This window comes from Alternaria burnsii (assembly GCF_013036055.1).
Source record: "Alternaria burnsii strain CBS107.38 chromosome Unknown 750, whole genome shotgun sequence".
Taxonomy (NCBI): domain Eukaryota; kingdom Fungi; phylum Ascomycota; class Dothideomycetes; order Pleosporales; family Pleosporaceae; genus Alternaria; species Alternaria burnsii.
Genome location: NW_024066108.1, coordinates 19125 through 32101, shown reverse-complemented (window position 1 = coordinate 32101; position 12977 = coordinate 19125). Strand labels below are relative to the sequence as shown.

The 12977-nt window shown below is 46.0% G+C and overlaps 4 protein-coding genes across 4 annotated transcripts; all 4 read left to right on the top strand.

The window, feature by feature from the left end:
* Window positions 1–648: 648 nt before the first annotated feature.
* On the top strand, window positions 649–2828 carry GT037_001399 (uncharacterized protein; the record flags this gene model as incomplete). The annotated part of the gene is made up of 4 exons (XM_038926446.1): window positions 649–1434; window positions 1492–1761; window positions 1814–1955; window positions 2008–2828. The coding sequence occupies 4 exons, from the start codon at window positions 649–651 to the stop codon at window positions 2826–2828; spliced, it is 2019 nt and encodes a 672-aa protein (XP_038789738.1).
* Window positions 2829–3182: 354 nt separating this feature from the next.
* GT037_001398 (uncharacterized protein) lies at window positions 3183–4009 on the top strand (the record flags this gene model as incomplete). Its single annotated transcript, XM_038926445.1, has 4 exons — window positions 3183–3305; window positions 3381–3737; window positions 3795–3908; window positions 3962–4009. The coding sequence occupies 4 exons, from the start codon at window positions 3183–3185 to the stop codon at window positions 4007–4009; spliced, it is 642 nt and encodes a 213-aa protein (XP_038789737.1).
* Window positions 4010–5615: 1606 nt separating this feature from the next.
* On the top strand, window positions 5616–7254 carry GT037_001397 (uncharacterized protein; the record flags this gene model as incomplete). Its single annotated transcript, XM_038926444.1, has 3 exons — window positions 5616–5742; window positions 5853–6143; window positions 6203–7254. The coding sequence occupies 3 exons, from the start codon at window positions 5616–5618 to the stop codon at window positions 7252–7254; spliced, it is 1470 nt and encodes a 489-aa protein (XP_038789736.1).
* A 1021-nt stretch (window positions 7255–8275) lies between these two features.
* GT037_001396 (uncharacterized protein) lies at window positions 8276–12890 on the top strand (the record flags this gene model as incomplete). The annotated part of the gene is made up of 7 exons (XM_038926443.1): window positions 8276–8344; window positions 8418–8565; window positions 8643–9016; window positions 9075–9771; window positions 11423–12261; window positions 12307–12553; window positions 12619–12890. The coding sequence occupies 7 exons, from the start codon at window positions 8276–8278 to the stop codon at window positions 12888–12890; spliced, it is 2646 nt and encodes an 881-aa protein (XP_038789735.1).
* Between the last annotated feature and the right edge of the window lie 87 nt (window positions 12891–12977).

Genomic DNA, 12977 nt, shown 5'->3' with positions numbered 1-12977 from the left:
CATCCCCGCGTTTATCCCAGTAGTGATCGCCTTGATAACGGAATTAAAACTTTGTGCTTTCGTACATGAACCTAGGAGGCCAGCGCCGTACCTGGCCTAGAGTGCTTGCTGCCCTCCGACTTTTGCTTTGTCTGAGCTTACCTGCACCATTTCCTTGGACGTTGTCACCGCCATACCGACCCCATGTCTGATCAATGGACCTGCAACGAGTGTGGCGATGCGTTCAACCGCCGCGAGCACTATCAGCGCCATCTGCGCACTCATACCAAAGAAAAGCCTTTTGCTTGCTCAGTGTGCGGGACCCACTTTGGACGGGTCGACTCTCTTGCTCGCCATCACAGCTCGACACATCTGCACAACAACACCGCCACGTCGTCGTCAGAGCCCGGTGAACGCCAGCGCGTCTCACGTGCGTGTAAGCGCTGCAGCACTGCCAAAGTGAAGTGCGATGGCAAGCATCCCTGCGGGAAGTGCGCCGCCACTGAGATTGAATGCCTCTACGAATCCCCGAAGAAAAGACGAGGAGCCCCTCAGAATCCCGTTTTAGAGCCGAAGCCAAAACGGCGGCTTTCTAAGGCACAGGTCGACTGCGAGGGTCCCACTAGTACCGCCCTTAGCCCTTCTTTAATCAAGACTCAACATGAAATCATGCCTGCGGTTGATGCTCAGCTCAATGACATGCTACTCGTACCGTCTCTCGACACCACAGTCCCCGATTTCATGCATCTCGACTTCTTCGCTGGCCCCAAAACATCTTCATCGAAGGACGATGTGAGCAATGTTGACTGGTTGTTGAATGACTTCGAAATACCTTTCTGGCCGGCACCGTTCGACCTCCAGACTGAGATTCAACTTGTAGAAAACATTTGTCAGAAAGAAGCCACGATACTACCAATACAAAACGCACCACCACACAATCCAGGCCCTGGTTTGCCTCCCACACCAGTCTCCAATCCTGGCGACCTTTTCAGTCGCAGTCACACGCCAGTTTTGGACAGAGATGCAGTCGACATTCGTAAATATCATCCTACGGACATAGAAGTGGATGCACCATTGTCTTGCCCAGAGATTGACCCAGGATCGCTTGTTAGCGCAGATTTGGAGGATTTTGCCCATGTTGAGAGTCTCTCTCACAATCAGTTAGACGCTATAAATACTCTGATTGATGACATGGAGAGCAAACCTCATTATCCGTTCTTCAACAGCTTGAAACTCCCACCAAAATCTGTCATGAATGCCTGGATCCAACTCTATTTTGAGTATTTCCATCCCGTCTTCCCAGTGTTACACAAAGCCTCATTTTCTACTCTGGAAACGCCGCCGCTTCTTCTTCTGGTAGTTGCAGCAATTGGCGCCCAATTCTCCAACCTTCCCAACTCTCTCGCTTTCGCCCGCAGTCTCCACGAGCTTGTCAGAAGGTTATCATCACGTCAGGTAAGCTCTCATCCCTTGTTCTCGTGCAGCGTTTGATCTGACGTTTCTCATTTCAAGTGCGAGTTTCAGAACAAGTATGGTCGAACAGTGTGGATGACACAAGTGGTTATGCTGAACGGCTTAGCCATGTCGCATTCCGGAGAGAGACGAGCGCTGGAAGTCTCCGAAATTCTGCAAGCCGTACCTGTAGCCCTTGCGAGAAGAAAAGGACTACTTGAAGATATCTTGACCCACGAACGCATCGTTCAAACACAAGCACGTCTCCAAGAAACGTGGAGACTATGGGTCATGGACGAGGAGAGGAGACGAACGGGTTTTGGTGTTTGGGTAGGCACTGCCATCACTCATGATGTTGTCGGTCGGCTGACACGAACAACAGCTTGTTGACTGTGCCTTTGATTCAGAATTTAATCTGACGACAGTCTTAAATGCTCACGAGCTGAAGAATTCGCTCCCTCAAGCTGATGCACGTTGGAATGCAGACAGTGCTCAGAGTTGGGCGAGCTACCCACCTGGTCTAGGTGCGTCTCTACGCCGTCACTTAACCTCACAATTTCCCTTAACATAGCTCAGGCTCAGGCCGCACAAAGACGCTTGCAGATGTCATTGCGACCGACAGTTGGTTGTCCACTTGGTCAGAAACGAGTACACTAGGCAAACAAGCCATCTTGCAAGAACTCCTGGAAAGAGTCCGGCCTTCAGGTTCCATGAATCACAAAGTGGCAGCTGTCTCTGACCAGGCCCAGGCGAAACAAGTCCTGGAGAGTCTTCTCTCACTTCTGAAAGAAGATCAGGATGTGTCTATGGACAATTTGAAAGCTTCCATAGTGCACAAAGCCATTTGTCTAACGGCACTATTGATTGGCCTCTCCCCAGCACTCGACCTCACCAAGATCGCCCTCAGCTGTGTATACAATCAGATGACCGACCAAGAGCTTTCACACATTGCGAAAGTCTGGAGAGAAACACCCCATCAGGGCCGCGAGGCAGTTTTTCACGCAGCACATCTCTTCGAAACCATCCGGAACAGTCACACATCACATTACGCAATGCCAGCATCTCTTCTTAGAGCTGTATTATCGCTTTGGCTATACTCGGTCCTGTTCGACAAACCCGGTCTCACGGGTTTTACTCTTGAATCGCGAGAGTCGGCTTCAATTGCTCTTGGATCCGCACGCACCGAGAACGATCAAGTCCGGGACTGGATAGCAGATGGGCGTGGCCGGGTCAAGCTGCCCAGTATTGCGGATCTCCTCTGCCGGCAGGGAAGACGAACTCTACTCAAACACTCTTTAGCGGCTATGAGCTCTCTAAAAGGTTGGGGCATCAGCAGGGGCTACCTGCAACTTCTAGAGCGCCTCGAAGCGAGTGAGAGCGAATCCATGACCAAGTGATTCAACCTTGCAACGCACAACACGCGCGATGCGCTTGTGATTGCAATCGGTGTGTCTTGCCTAACACCAAAATTCAATGGCGTTCAGACAGACTTCGCGGTATTCCCCACATCGGTTACCCTAGGGACCCAAACGTTACTTCCTTTAATCGTTTCGGGTGGGGTTATTCTTGCATTCCAGCTTCCGGTGGGGCGGTTAGCTGACTTGTGGAGCCGGACCTCCAGTTCACAATTGGGTATGGCAGCATCCCTAGGCGCTATAATAAAATTCTACAATACTATGAATGGCTCACTAAACTCCATGATACTCCCAATCTATCCTGTAATTTCAACAACGAGATTTTTCTAATGGAACATGGTCATCAAAGTCTTCGGAGCTACTTACTCTGCTCGCACCCAAAGCGTACTATTTGCGCTTGAGAAGCTGAGCTTGTCTTATGCAATGCACAGTATCGATATGCAAAACAATGAACATCGCGTAAGTCATCGGATACAGACGTACTCAAGGAAGTGAAATGCCATTTTCCAATCTGATGAGTGAGTGCAAGACTAGGCCGGCGACTTCATCGCCTCACATCACCCTTTCGGCAAGATTCCAGCCATCCAGGACGATGATTTGAAGCTTTTCGAATCTCGCGCTATCGCTCGCTACTTGGTCTCCAAATATCCTGGACCCCTCAGCATTCCTATTGATAGCGCTTCCCTCGGTCGTTTTGAAGAAGCTGCTAGCGTGGAGTATTCCTACTTCGAACCCGCAGTCAGCAGACTTGCTTGGGAAATGATTTTCAAGAAAAGGGTCACGGGGCAGGAGGCAGACTTGTCCGTTGTGGCGGGTTTGGAGAAGGAGGTGAGGCAGGGCTTGGATTATTACGAAAAGGTACTGGGCGCCCACGAATGGCTCGGCGGATCGGTATGTCTCTTTCTACGGCTGTTTATCAGAGTGACAGAGCCTCACATGTTACTACAGGTTTTCAGTCTTATCGAAGTATTCAATGCTCCATGGTTTAGCTTGATGAGTGGACAACTTGGCTTTGGAAAAGAAATTGAATCGCGGCCGCTCCTCAAGGCTTGGTGGGAAAAGGTTAGCAATGATGCTAGTTGGATCAAGATCACGGCTACATAACGCTCATACAGATTCCTGCGTCCAAGGCGCTGTTATTCGTCGATGCGCTTCTCAACTGAGCAAAAGGATATCCTGATCTCGACGAGATCATAACATGCCGCTCAGGCAGGCGCTGTACTACGGTAATCGGCCAAAGAAGTGTGGTTTTACTTGATCGATTGTCGAAAGAGGTAGAAGCATATATCTGCTGATTTACATTCATTGGTCGTGTATAGCATCAATTAGTGCCCGTAGATCAACCCAAAAGATTACACAGAGTTTATCAAAGATGATTGGCTACTCGATCGCTGTACACCGCAAAATTCTTTCAAAGTGACTGATTCTCTGTGTATGGAACAGATGAAAGAGAACTGCATCACATCTGACAGTCCGATCGGGTGTCACGCCACCGCTGGATGTAGGAGCCAAAAAGAAGAACTCGATGATCCTGGTGCGGCATGTCATGGCGTGCCTCCGACTTCTATACGAAGGTGAGCTTGTACTGGAAGAGTGACTGGAACACTACATGCTATGAGGCTCACACCGAGACGCCGCTGAACCGGATAGCTGTGGCATGATGATCTTTACGGGTATTTCAGATTGTCTCGTGAGGAGTGTGTGGCAAAGGAGCTGCCAATCTCACGACGCATGCACGTGCGAAAGATCTGGCTCCACACAGTCCCCCGACTCCCCGCCTTAGGGTACCCTCGGAATTATTCTGCCGCGTGGCGTCGTTCTCTGATGGTTGGAGCGGAACATGCGTGGAATTGGACTGAGGACCCACATGCAGGCGTTGCGTTGAAGTAAGGAATCTAGTTGGACTTTGTGACTCTAACGTTGATTCCATCCTTTTGAGCACAAAACACAGGTGACATTAACCGACGAACTGGCTGAAATCAATGCTCTGGCTCTGATGATGCGCTGTTCTGATGTTCCACTGACGGCGGTGAACCAATAGAAGGTCACCAGCATGAAAGCGCCATACGAGATTTTAAGGTCCAAACCATTATGTAGAAGAAGTAGCGTCAGCACACAAGAGCTGAGATGTAGGGGCCACTGGTCAAGCTTAGAGTCAGTGATCAACAAGCGTGTTATTGTCGAAGATGAATCGCTCGATACTTTCCAAACACGAATTGCAAGAAGCGGGACTCCTGCGTGATATCGGCGCATGCAACCTGTCTAACCCATAGACATTATTTCGCGCAGTTTGGGATATTGAAGGCTATACAGCGACGCTAAGCAGGTCTCTTTTAACATGGTATGAAAACGTCGCGTACAGTACACATATCCTTGACATGAAAGGCAAATTCGTAAGGCAATCGGCGACCTTGACAAATCATTCGTTTTCGGAAAGTGCCCACATTGTGGTCACTGCCGAATACTATCTCCGACAGATCCATGCGGGGAAGACGGGGGAGAGCTGAGGTGGCAATAGCGTGAAACTCCCCACCGAACTTGGGACTGCAAGCCGAACACTCTATCGAGCTGAGGCCCAGAGGAGAGATACAGTCTAGATCGAGCCAAGGTACTGCTCAACCGTAGGGAAATCGGAATGTTTCCGATGGGCGTATCTTAAATGCGTTCCTGCTGCGTGCCTCTCTTGATTCTGTCGGTGTGCAATCGAGGTATCCAGCGCAAACGTCACGCAAACTACTGCAAAATTCTCTTTTTATGATTGATTCGAGAATGAATTCCACGCAGGATACTGAAAAAGCCGAGAACGCTATTGTCGAGAGAGTTGACACATCACCCGGCGAGGGGGTTTTCGATATTGGAGATCACCCTAAGGTCAACATTATATCCCTCATTCTCTGTATGTCTATAGCTGACTTGGATACACTTAGCTTTGGCCGCGCCTGCTTAAGATAGCCGTTCTCTTCAACGTCTGCCTAATGACGTTCAATGCACAATTTTTTGCTGCAGGCCCTTCGACAAGCCTTGCATACTTGGTCCGGGAATTCGATGTCGGCTACCCAGATGTGGCACCTCTTATCTCCTATGTCGTACTCATGATAGGAATAGGTAGCCTCATCTGGATTCCCACGACTAGCGTCCTTGGCAAGCGCATCACCCTTATCCTCGCAAATATTATCTTCCTTTCGGGCTGTATATGGGGTATATTTGCGACATCTCTTAACAGTCTTCTTGGATCAAGGATCCTGGGAGGGTTCGGCGCGAGTGCGGTGCAGGCTATCGGGCCGGCATTGATAGGAGGTATGCTATCCTTCCTGTAACATTGCCTGAGGAGCAGAATATTTCTGACCCGTGCAAAGATGTATTCTTCGAGCGCGATTACTCTAAAGTAGTCGCGTTGTACACCATGTGTCTTAGCATTGGCGCTCAGATGGGCCCCTTATTTGCAGGTCACATAGCGCTACACATGGGCTGGCGTTGGATCTTCAAGCTGATCGCTGTGCTGATCGGTTTCAATCTTTTCACCACGATGGCTCTGCTACCGGAGACGACATTTATTCAGGATGGCTTTGTTGGTGTAACAGCCGGAGCCTTGGATGACCGGATTTCTGGCTCAATTTCAGGTCGGAACGTGCACAAGCCCTTCCTCTCAACCCTTCGAAAGGGAATCCTCTCCTGGAAACACCCTCATGTACACGGAGGAGGTATCAAGCAGTGGCTCAGAACGCTCATACGTCACTTGCCCTTCATAGTAGACCCCATTGTACTCTGCTGCGCTGGTCTATGGGGCATTGTTCAGAGCTGGGTCATCGTCATTTCTGTTTGTTCCTCACAGCTCTTCGCTTACCCGCCATTTCTTTTCACTCCAGCACAATTGGGCAACTGGACCGCCACAAGCATGATAGGAGTCGTCTTGGCTTATCCCATCGCCGGTCCAGTCATGGACATCATTTCGCACAAGCTATCGGAGAGGCGAGGGAAGCATCAGCCTGAGTACCGTTTGTACAGCATGGTTGCCCCTTTTCTCATCTGCTCTCCTGGACTGCTACTATTCGGATATACCTTTCTCCGGGGCTCAAGCATTGGTCCTGCCGTTGGCTTTGCCATGCAAGCTGCGGGTCTCACCCTTGCACCCTCTGCAACTATCTCGTACGTCATTGACAGTTATCCATTTTACGCAGTTGAGGCTGTTGCCTCAGTCAACTTGCTTACCCATCTGATGTCTTTTGCCCTTTCGAAGACAGCACCAGAGTGGCTACTACGTGTTGGTGAAAAGCAACTCTTCATTGACATGTCAATAATTCAGTGGGCGATATTCCTTGGATTGACCCTTCCACTTTTGCTGTTCGGACAGTGGATTCGTGCACAAACGAATCAGGTGCACGAAAGGATCGCCCCAAGAAAAGATTAGTCTCGCAGTACCCGTCACAATATTCCGTCCGTACTTAAAATGTAACCATCCAGATTTCTCTATCCTGCTTACTACTGCTATTTGTTGCTTTGGCATCTTGATCGCTGTTTAAGATTGTCCAGGACGCTTATAAGTGTCTCATTACACGATAAATCTATAACAATTGAAGCGGGATTCCGCTAATCGGAGATATTCACCGGGGCCTCACGCTTGCAGTCTATCGTATTATCTCGAGAGATTGTGTTATTGTCCTTGGCGAAAACATCAAAATACTATAACATTATATTTGACCATGGCTGGCTGTTCCCGCATACTTTCTTTCTTGTTTCTCACGCAAGGGCCCTGGAACTGGGGATCACTAAATTTCGGAGTATTAGTTGTCATTCATGTGCCTTTAGAAAGCATTCCAAGCTATGCGCGGCGATGAAGGAAGATCCTCGTGCAAAATCCAGCCGCTAGATCATCACACGTTGGTAATGTCTCGTGTCAGACCATCCAGACGAGATAATGACGAGCGGAGAAAGAGATAAATTTGACTGCTCTGTGGTTTGGACCAAATTTCGATATGATTCTTTCGCTGGACTCTGTTGAGTCGGTATTTAACATTGCCGTCGTCCTATAGCCACCACGTTCTTGGGACCAACCCGTACTTGGATTACCGGCCACTCTTAGCAAAGACATCCGCCTGACTGAAAGCGTCTCACATCAGCTGACATGAGTGGAGCCGGCGCTCAGATGCGATGATGCACCCGTGTGGGGTAATAGACATCGAATTAATCTCTGTGGGGTACCGGTCCGTATTATTGCGATCACCTCTAGATTCGACCATACGCTCGATCTGCCGAGGTTACAGGTACAAAGTATATCATTTGGTTTGTATTGTCACCGCAGCCGGATAGAGAGAGTGTGGTGCCATAGAATTGCTGGTCTCCACAGGAAAGATTCATTTCTATTATCTCTTACGTATAAAGAAGTATTGGATGAACCAATCATCGCCCAAGACAGTGCTGCTTCAGTAAACATGACCGACGACCAAACCCGTTGGATCTTATGCATACTGCTATTTGGCATTGCAGCTCTCTTTTTGAAGGTCCGTCAGCGAATAGGCAACTTAATCTCGTCGACAAGACTGGATTGATAACGTCACATGCTGACAGTTTCAGATAATTTCACTAGCAATACGCGCGCTCTCAGGACCTCTTCGCAAGGTACCTGGCCCGCTGATTGCTCGCTGGACAAGATTTTATCTATCGTACCAAATTCTTTCCGGAAATCGTATGCAGTACATCCATGCGCTACATCAAAGATATGGTAGGTGTGACCAGTTTGACGAAGACCTTGTCGGGAGCTGCGAGCGTGAATTTAGCATCAGCTGAGTGACAATTCAGGCCCTGTTGTCCGCGTATCCCCTATTGAGGTTGCTATAAACGACCCTGCGGGTGTTCGCACGATTCAAAAGACTTCCGGGGGCTTTGACAAGGGACCTTGGTATCAGAATACGGGACCTGGTCTACTTGGAATGCGGGATCGCGGCATACACTCGCGACGAAGGCGGCTCCTAGCCCATTCATTAAGCAATAGTTCACTCGTGGTATGCGAGATTCTGATACGAAAGAAGATTGATCTTGCGATGGCGAGTATAGGGCACGAAGCCAAAATAAAGGGCGCAGCAGATATATACAAATGGTTCTCGCTGATGGCAACCGACATCATTGGAGATCTGACATTTGGCAGCTCGTTTTGTATGCTCGAGACAGGTAAGGTGGGTCAATTGGCACTAGTTCTCCTTCCAAGTGCCTGCATTTGACAATGTTCCGCAGAAAACACAGTATGTTCTCGATCTTCAGGCTGTCATGTCCGACGTGCACAAACGTGCCGAACTTTCGCCTTTCCTCGATATCCTCTCTTGTTTTCCAATAGGTCCTGCAAAACAGGCTCAGGTTCGCCTGGCACGAATCGTGGAATATGGACGGCAGTCTATCGCCCGACTGCTTATGGATGTCGAAACCGGTACATTAGAGACGCCTGTATTTTTCGACAAAGTCTTGAATTCTGCAGCGACGAAAGACGGCATCACAAGACAAGAACTTGAGGAAGAGGCGGCAGAGTTCATGATAACAGGGACCGACACAACTTCGAACACACTCACGTATCTCATTTGGGCTGTATTAAAGCACCCTGGTGTTCGGATCCGTCTAGAAGAAGAGATTGCTACATTGCCTGATGATTACACAGACACAGATCTCGCAAAAGCTTCATACCTCAATTGTGTGATCAAAGAGAGTTTACGGCTCTATGGTACCGCTTCAGGGTCACATGAGCGGAGTATCCCACCAGGAGGCTGGGACATCTGCGGATACCACCTGCCAGATCAAGCCGTAGTCTCGATAGCAGCATATTCACTGCACCGAAGAGCAGATATTTTCCGAAATCCGCTGAAATTTCAACCGGACAGGTGGTTGAACCCAACCCAAAATATGCAAGAATGCTATATTCCGTTCGGTGGAGGGCCAAGAAGTAAGGGATCCACCAATTGCAGGCCACATAGGATTAAATGCTGATCTAGTCGTATAGTATGTATCGGCATTCACCTCGCTCATATGGAGATGCGTTTGACGACTGCGGCTTTTTTCCATCGATTCCGTGGTGCTAGTATAGATCCACAGACAACAGACAAGAGCATGCATATGGAGAATTACACGCTGATTTCACCAAAAGCACAGCAGTGCTGGATTTCTACGCATATCAACAAACATCTAACATAGAACTGGAAATTAAGCGTAGTTCCTGTAAACCTGTCTTTTATTATTAAGTTATCTTCTATATTTAAAACTTAATTAATATAGTTATAGTTTTAAGTGTAAAGTTCCTAAGTAAAGACAACTTCTATACTTAGGTTATAATAGAGCTAATCTTATAGTAAAGCTTAGATATACTAATTAAGATTAGTATTATTCTAGAGTTCTAGAAAAGAGATTATTTTAAAAGTAATTTAGAGATACTATAAAAATTTTATTACTTTATTTTAATAGAAGACTTCTAGCTTAAAGCTATTATTAAAGTAGCTAAAGATATAATATATATCTTAAAGAAGAGTAATAAAGTTTTTAGCTTAGATATACTTTATCTAGAACTATTAGAGCCTAACTAACTATACTTTACTTTAGTTAATCTACTTAGCTTATTTTAAGCTAGAAGCTATTTTTAGTTTAATAAAGATATTAAAATAGTTAAAGTACTTATACTTTCTTAAATAAAGAATTTATATAGTATTATACTTACTATTATATCTACTAAAAATAACTTTAATAACTAGTTAATTATAAAATACTTATATAAGATTAACTTAAAAAGTTACTATACTTTTAAATTAATTATAAAACTAAATATACTTAATAAAAAACTTAATAGTAAGAGATTCTACTTTAATATTACATAGAGTTAAGCTATACTTCTCTAGGCTTAGTCTATACTAAAGCGAAGTAGGTTAAAGTAGTAGTCTATAAAGTATTATATAGAAGATTAAGTAGAAAAGAGTTATTATTATTAACTAAAAGGTAATAATACTAATTCTATAAATAATAGAATAACTAGTTAATAATTTATATAAGAGATAAACTATTTAAGTTAACTATAATAAGTATAATAATAAAATCTATTTATCTTATATACTTATTAAAATCTATCCCTACTATCTTAGCTATCCTAAGTATAAGAGATATTTATAATAGCTTTACTATCCTAAGTAGTTCTACTATTTTAGATAGTTAGCCTTAGTAGAATATTAGTTACGTAATTAGCGCTTTGTGTTAATTATTACCTTCTAACATAGACGTTAGTTAGCGTTCCTTACTAATTCTTTTATTAAGAGTAGAGTTCCTTTTATTACTTATAACACTTAAACTAGCGTAGAATAAAGAAGTAAAGTTCTACTTAAGTTAGTATATACTTTATAATAGAGACTTTATAACTAAAAACTTAACTATAAAAGAGTATAACTAAGTTAAAGTATTATTTTTTAAGAGAAAAATATAAAGGTTACTTTCTACTAGTTAAATAAAAATTTATAGCCTAAAGCTAAGGCTTAGTAAGATTCTTAAAGATTATATTATAGCGTAACTACTAGAGGTACTTGTGCAAATTAAGGATAGCATCTAAGAATATACAGTAAGATTAGACACACTAGGTGCACCAAGAGCTACAGCTCAAGAACAGCGACGGTACCTGCTACAAGTTAGCCAGTCATTCAGCACTCTTGTCAAGGCCGCTGTAGATAGACAATATTCAGATGCTTTCTTCGGTGATGCCTCCACAACAGAAGGATATCAAAAGCGTCTACGAGCGGTTCTCCAAAACACACTAACAGAGTTTGCGGCCGACATGCGTAAGAAGGGCCATACCTTTACCATCTTGGACGAAGGCCCAACCGACCTACCTTATGAGATATCTCGTACGGACTACATATCTAAGGTTACAAGACTACTGGAGCGAAGCAGAGGTCGAGAGCTCCCTGGCACATTCGATCCACTTATCATCGGGCACTTGTTTCATGAACAGCGAAAGCCTTGGGCAGGTCTTGTCAATCAGTATCTGGATGTCGTTCTTCACGCTGTTCGCTTCCTAGCGCGAAAAGCTCTCGCGCACGTTTGTGATGAGACCAGCCTTGCTGGCATATCAAGGAGGTTCATTTATGTCAGATTGGGAAGGCTAACCGCTGAACTTCGTGATAAAGTAGCGGAGCTGCTGAAACCTCATGATACTGGTCATCCGATCACGTACAATCATTATCTTACAGAGAGCGTGCAGAAAGCACAGAGCGCACGTCAGGTAAGAGAGATCAGGAAGTCTTTGGAGGGGATTCTTGGTGGTGACTTCACCGAGAGTGGTGTCCGCTACTTTCAGATGGACGTGAACGTCATGATCAACGCGCTGGTCTCTAAGACGGAAGCGGATATGAATACCTATGCTAGCTCTACTGCTACAGATTTCATGGAGGCTTACTATAAGGTGCGCATGTTTTTACTCTGTTGTGCAAATCGCTTATGATGATAGGTCGCACAAAAGAAGATCATCGATGACTTCAGTGTCCTTGCCGTCGAAGCGCGCCTCATCCAAGAACTCCCGTCTCTATTTTCCCCAGCGGATGTCATCGATATCGACGATGTCACGGTCGCCAAACTGGCATCCGAAAGCGAGGAATCTTCAAGAGAGAGAACGCGGTTTAGCGAGAAACTCAAGGTCCAAGAACACGGGCACAATGCTCTTCAGGGTGTTCAGGACATCTCGCCACTCGAAAAAGGTGCGTAGGTCCCAAAGAAAATGTTTCTGTCTCTCACGGAGCCAATAGAGTCTGACTTCTTCTAGATACCGAAGAGGTCCCCTCAGAGTACAGTATAGGATCAGACGATGAGAATGGAAGCTCGGAACTGGAAGCGGAACCGGAACCGGAACCGGAACTGGTCGAGATCTTACCTCATGAAGAAGAGCCTTCCTATGTCGTTGGAGAGACTTCCGGTCCCGATCAAGTCGCTACACCTGGCAATCAATGGGATTTCTCGCCCCCAATTTCCGTGCTGGAAAAGAAAAAGAAGGCAGTGAAGAGGACGCATAGGCCAGTCGAAGTGCTTGCCGAATAGCGGGCTGATCGCTTAGTATGTTTTCCACTACTGTATGGGTGCAGACTTCTAGAAACAGCTTTAAATAGTACAACAGAGTGTATCTAA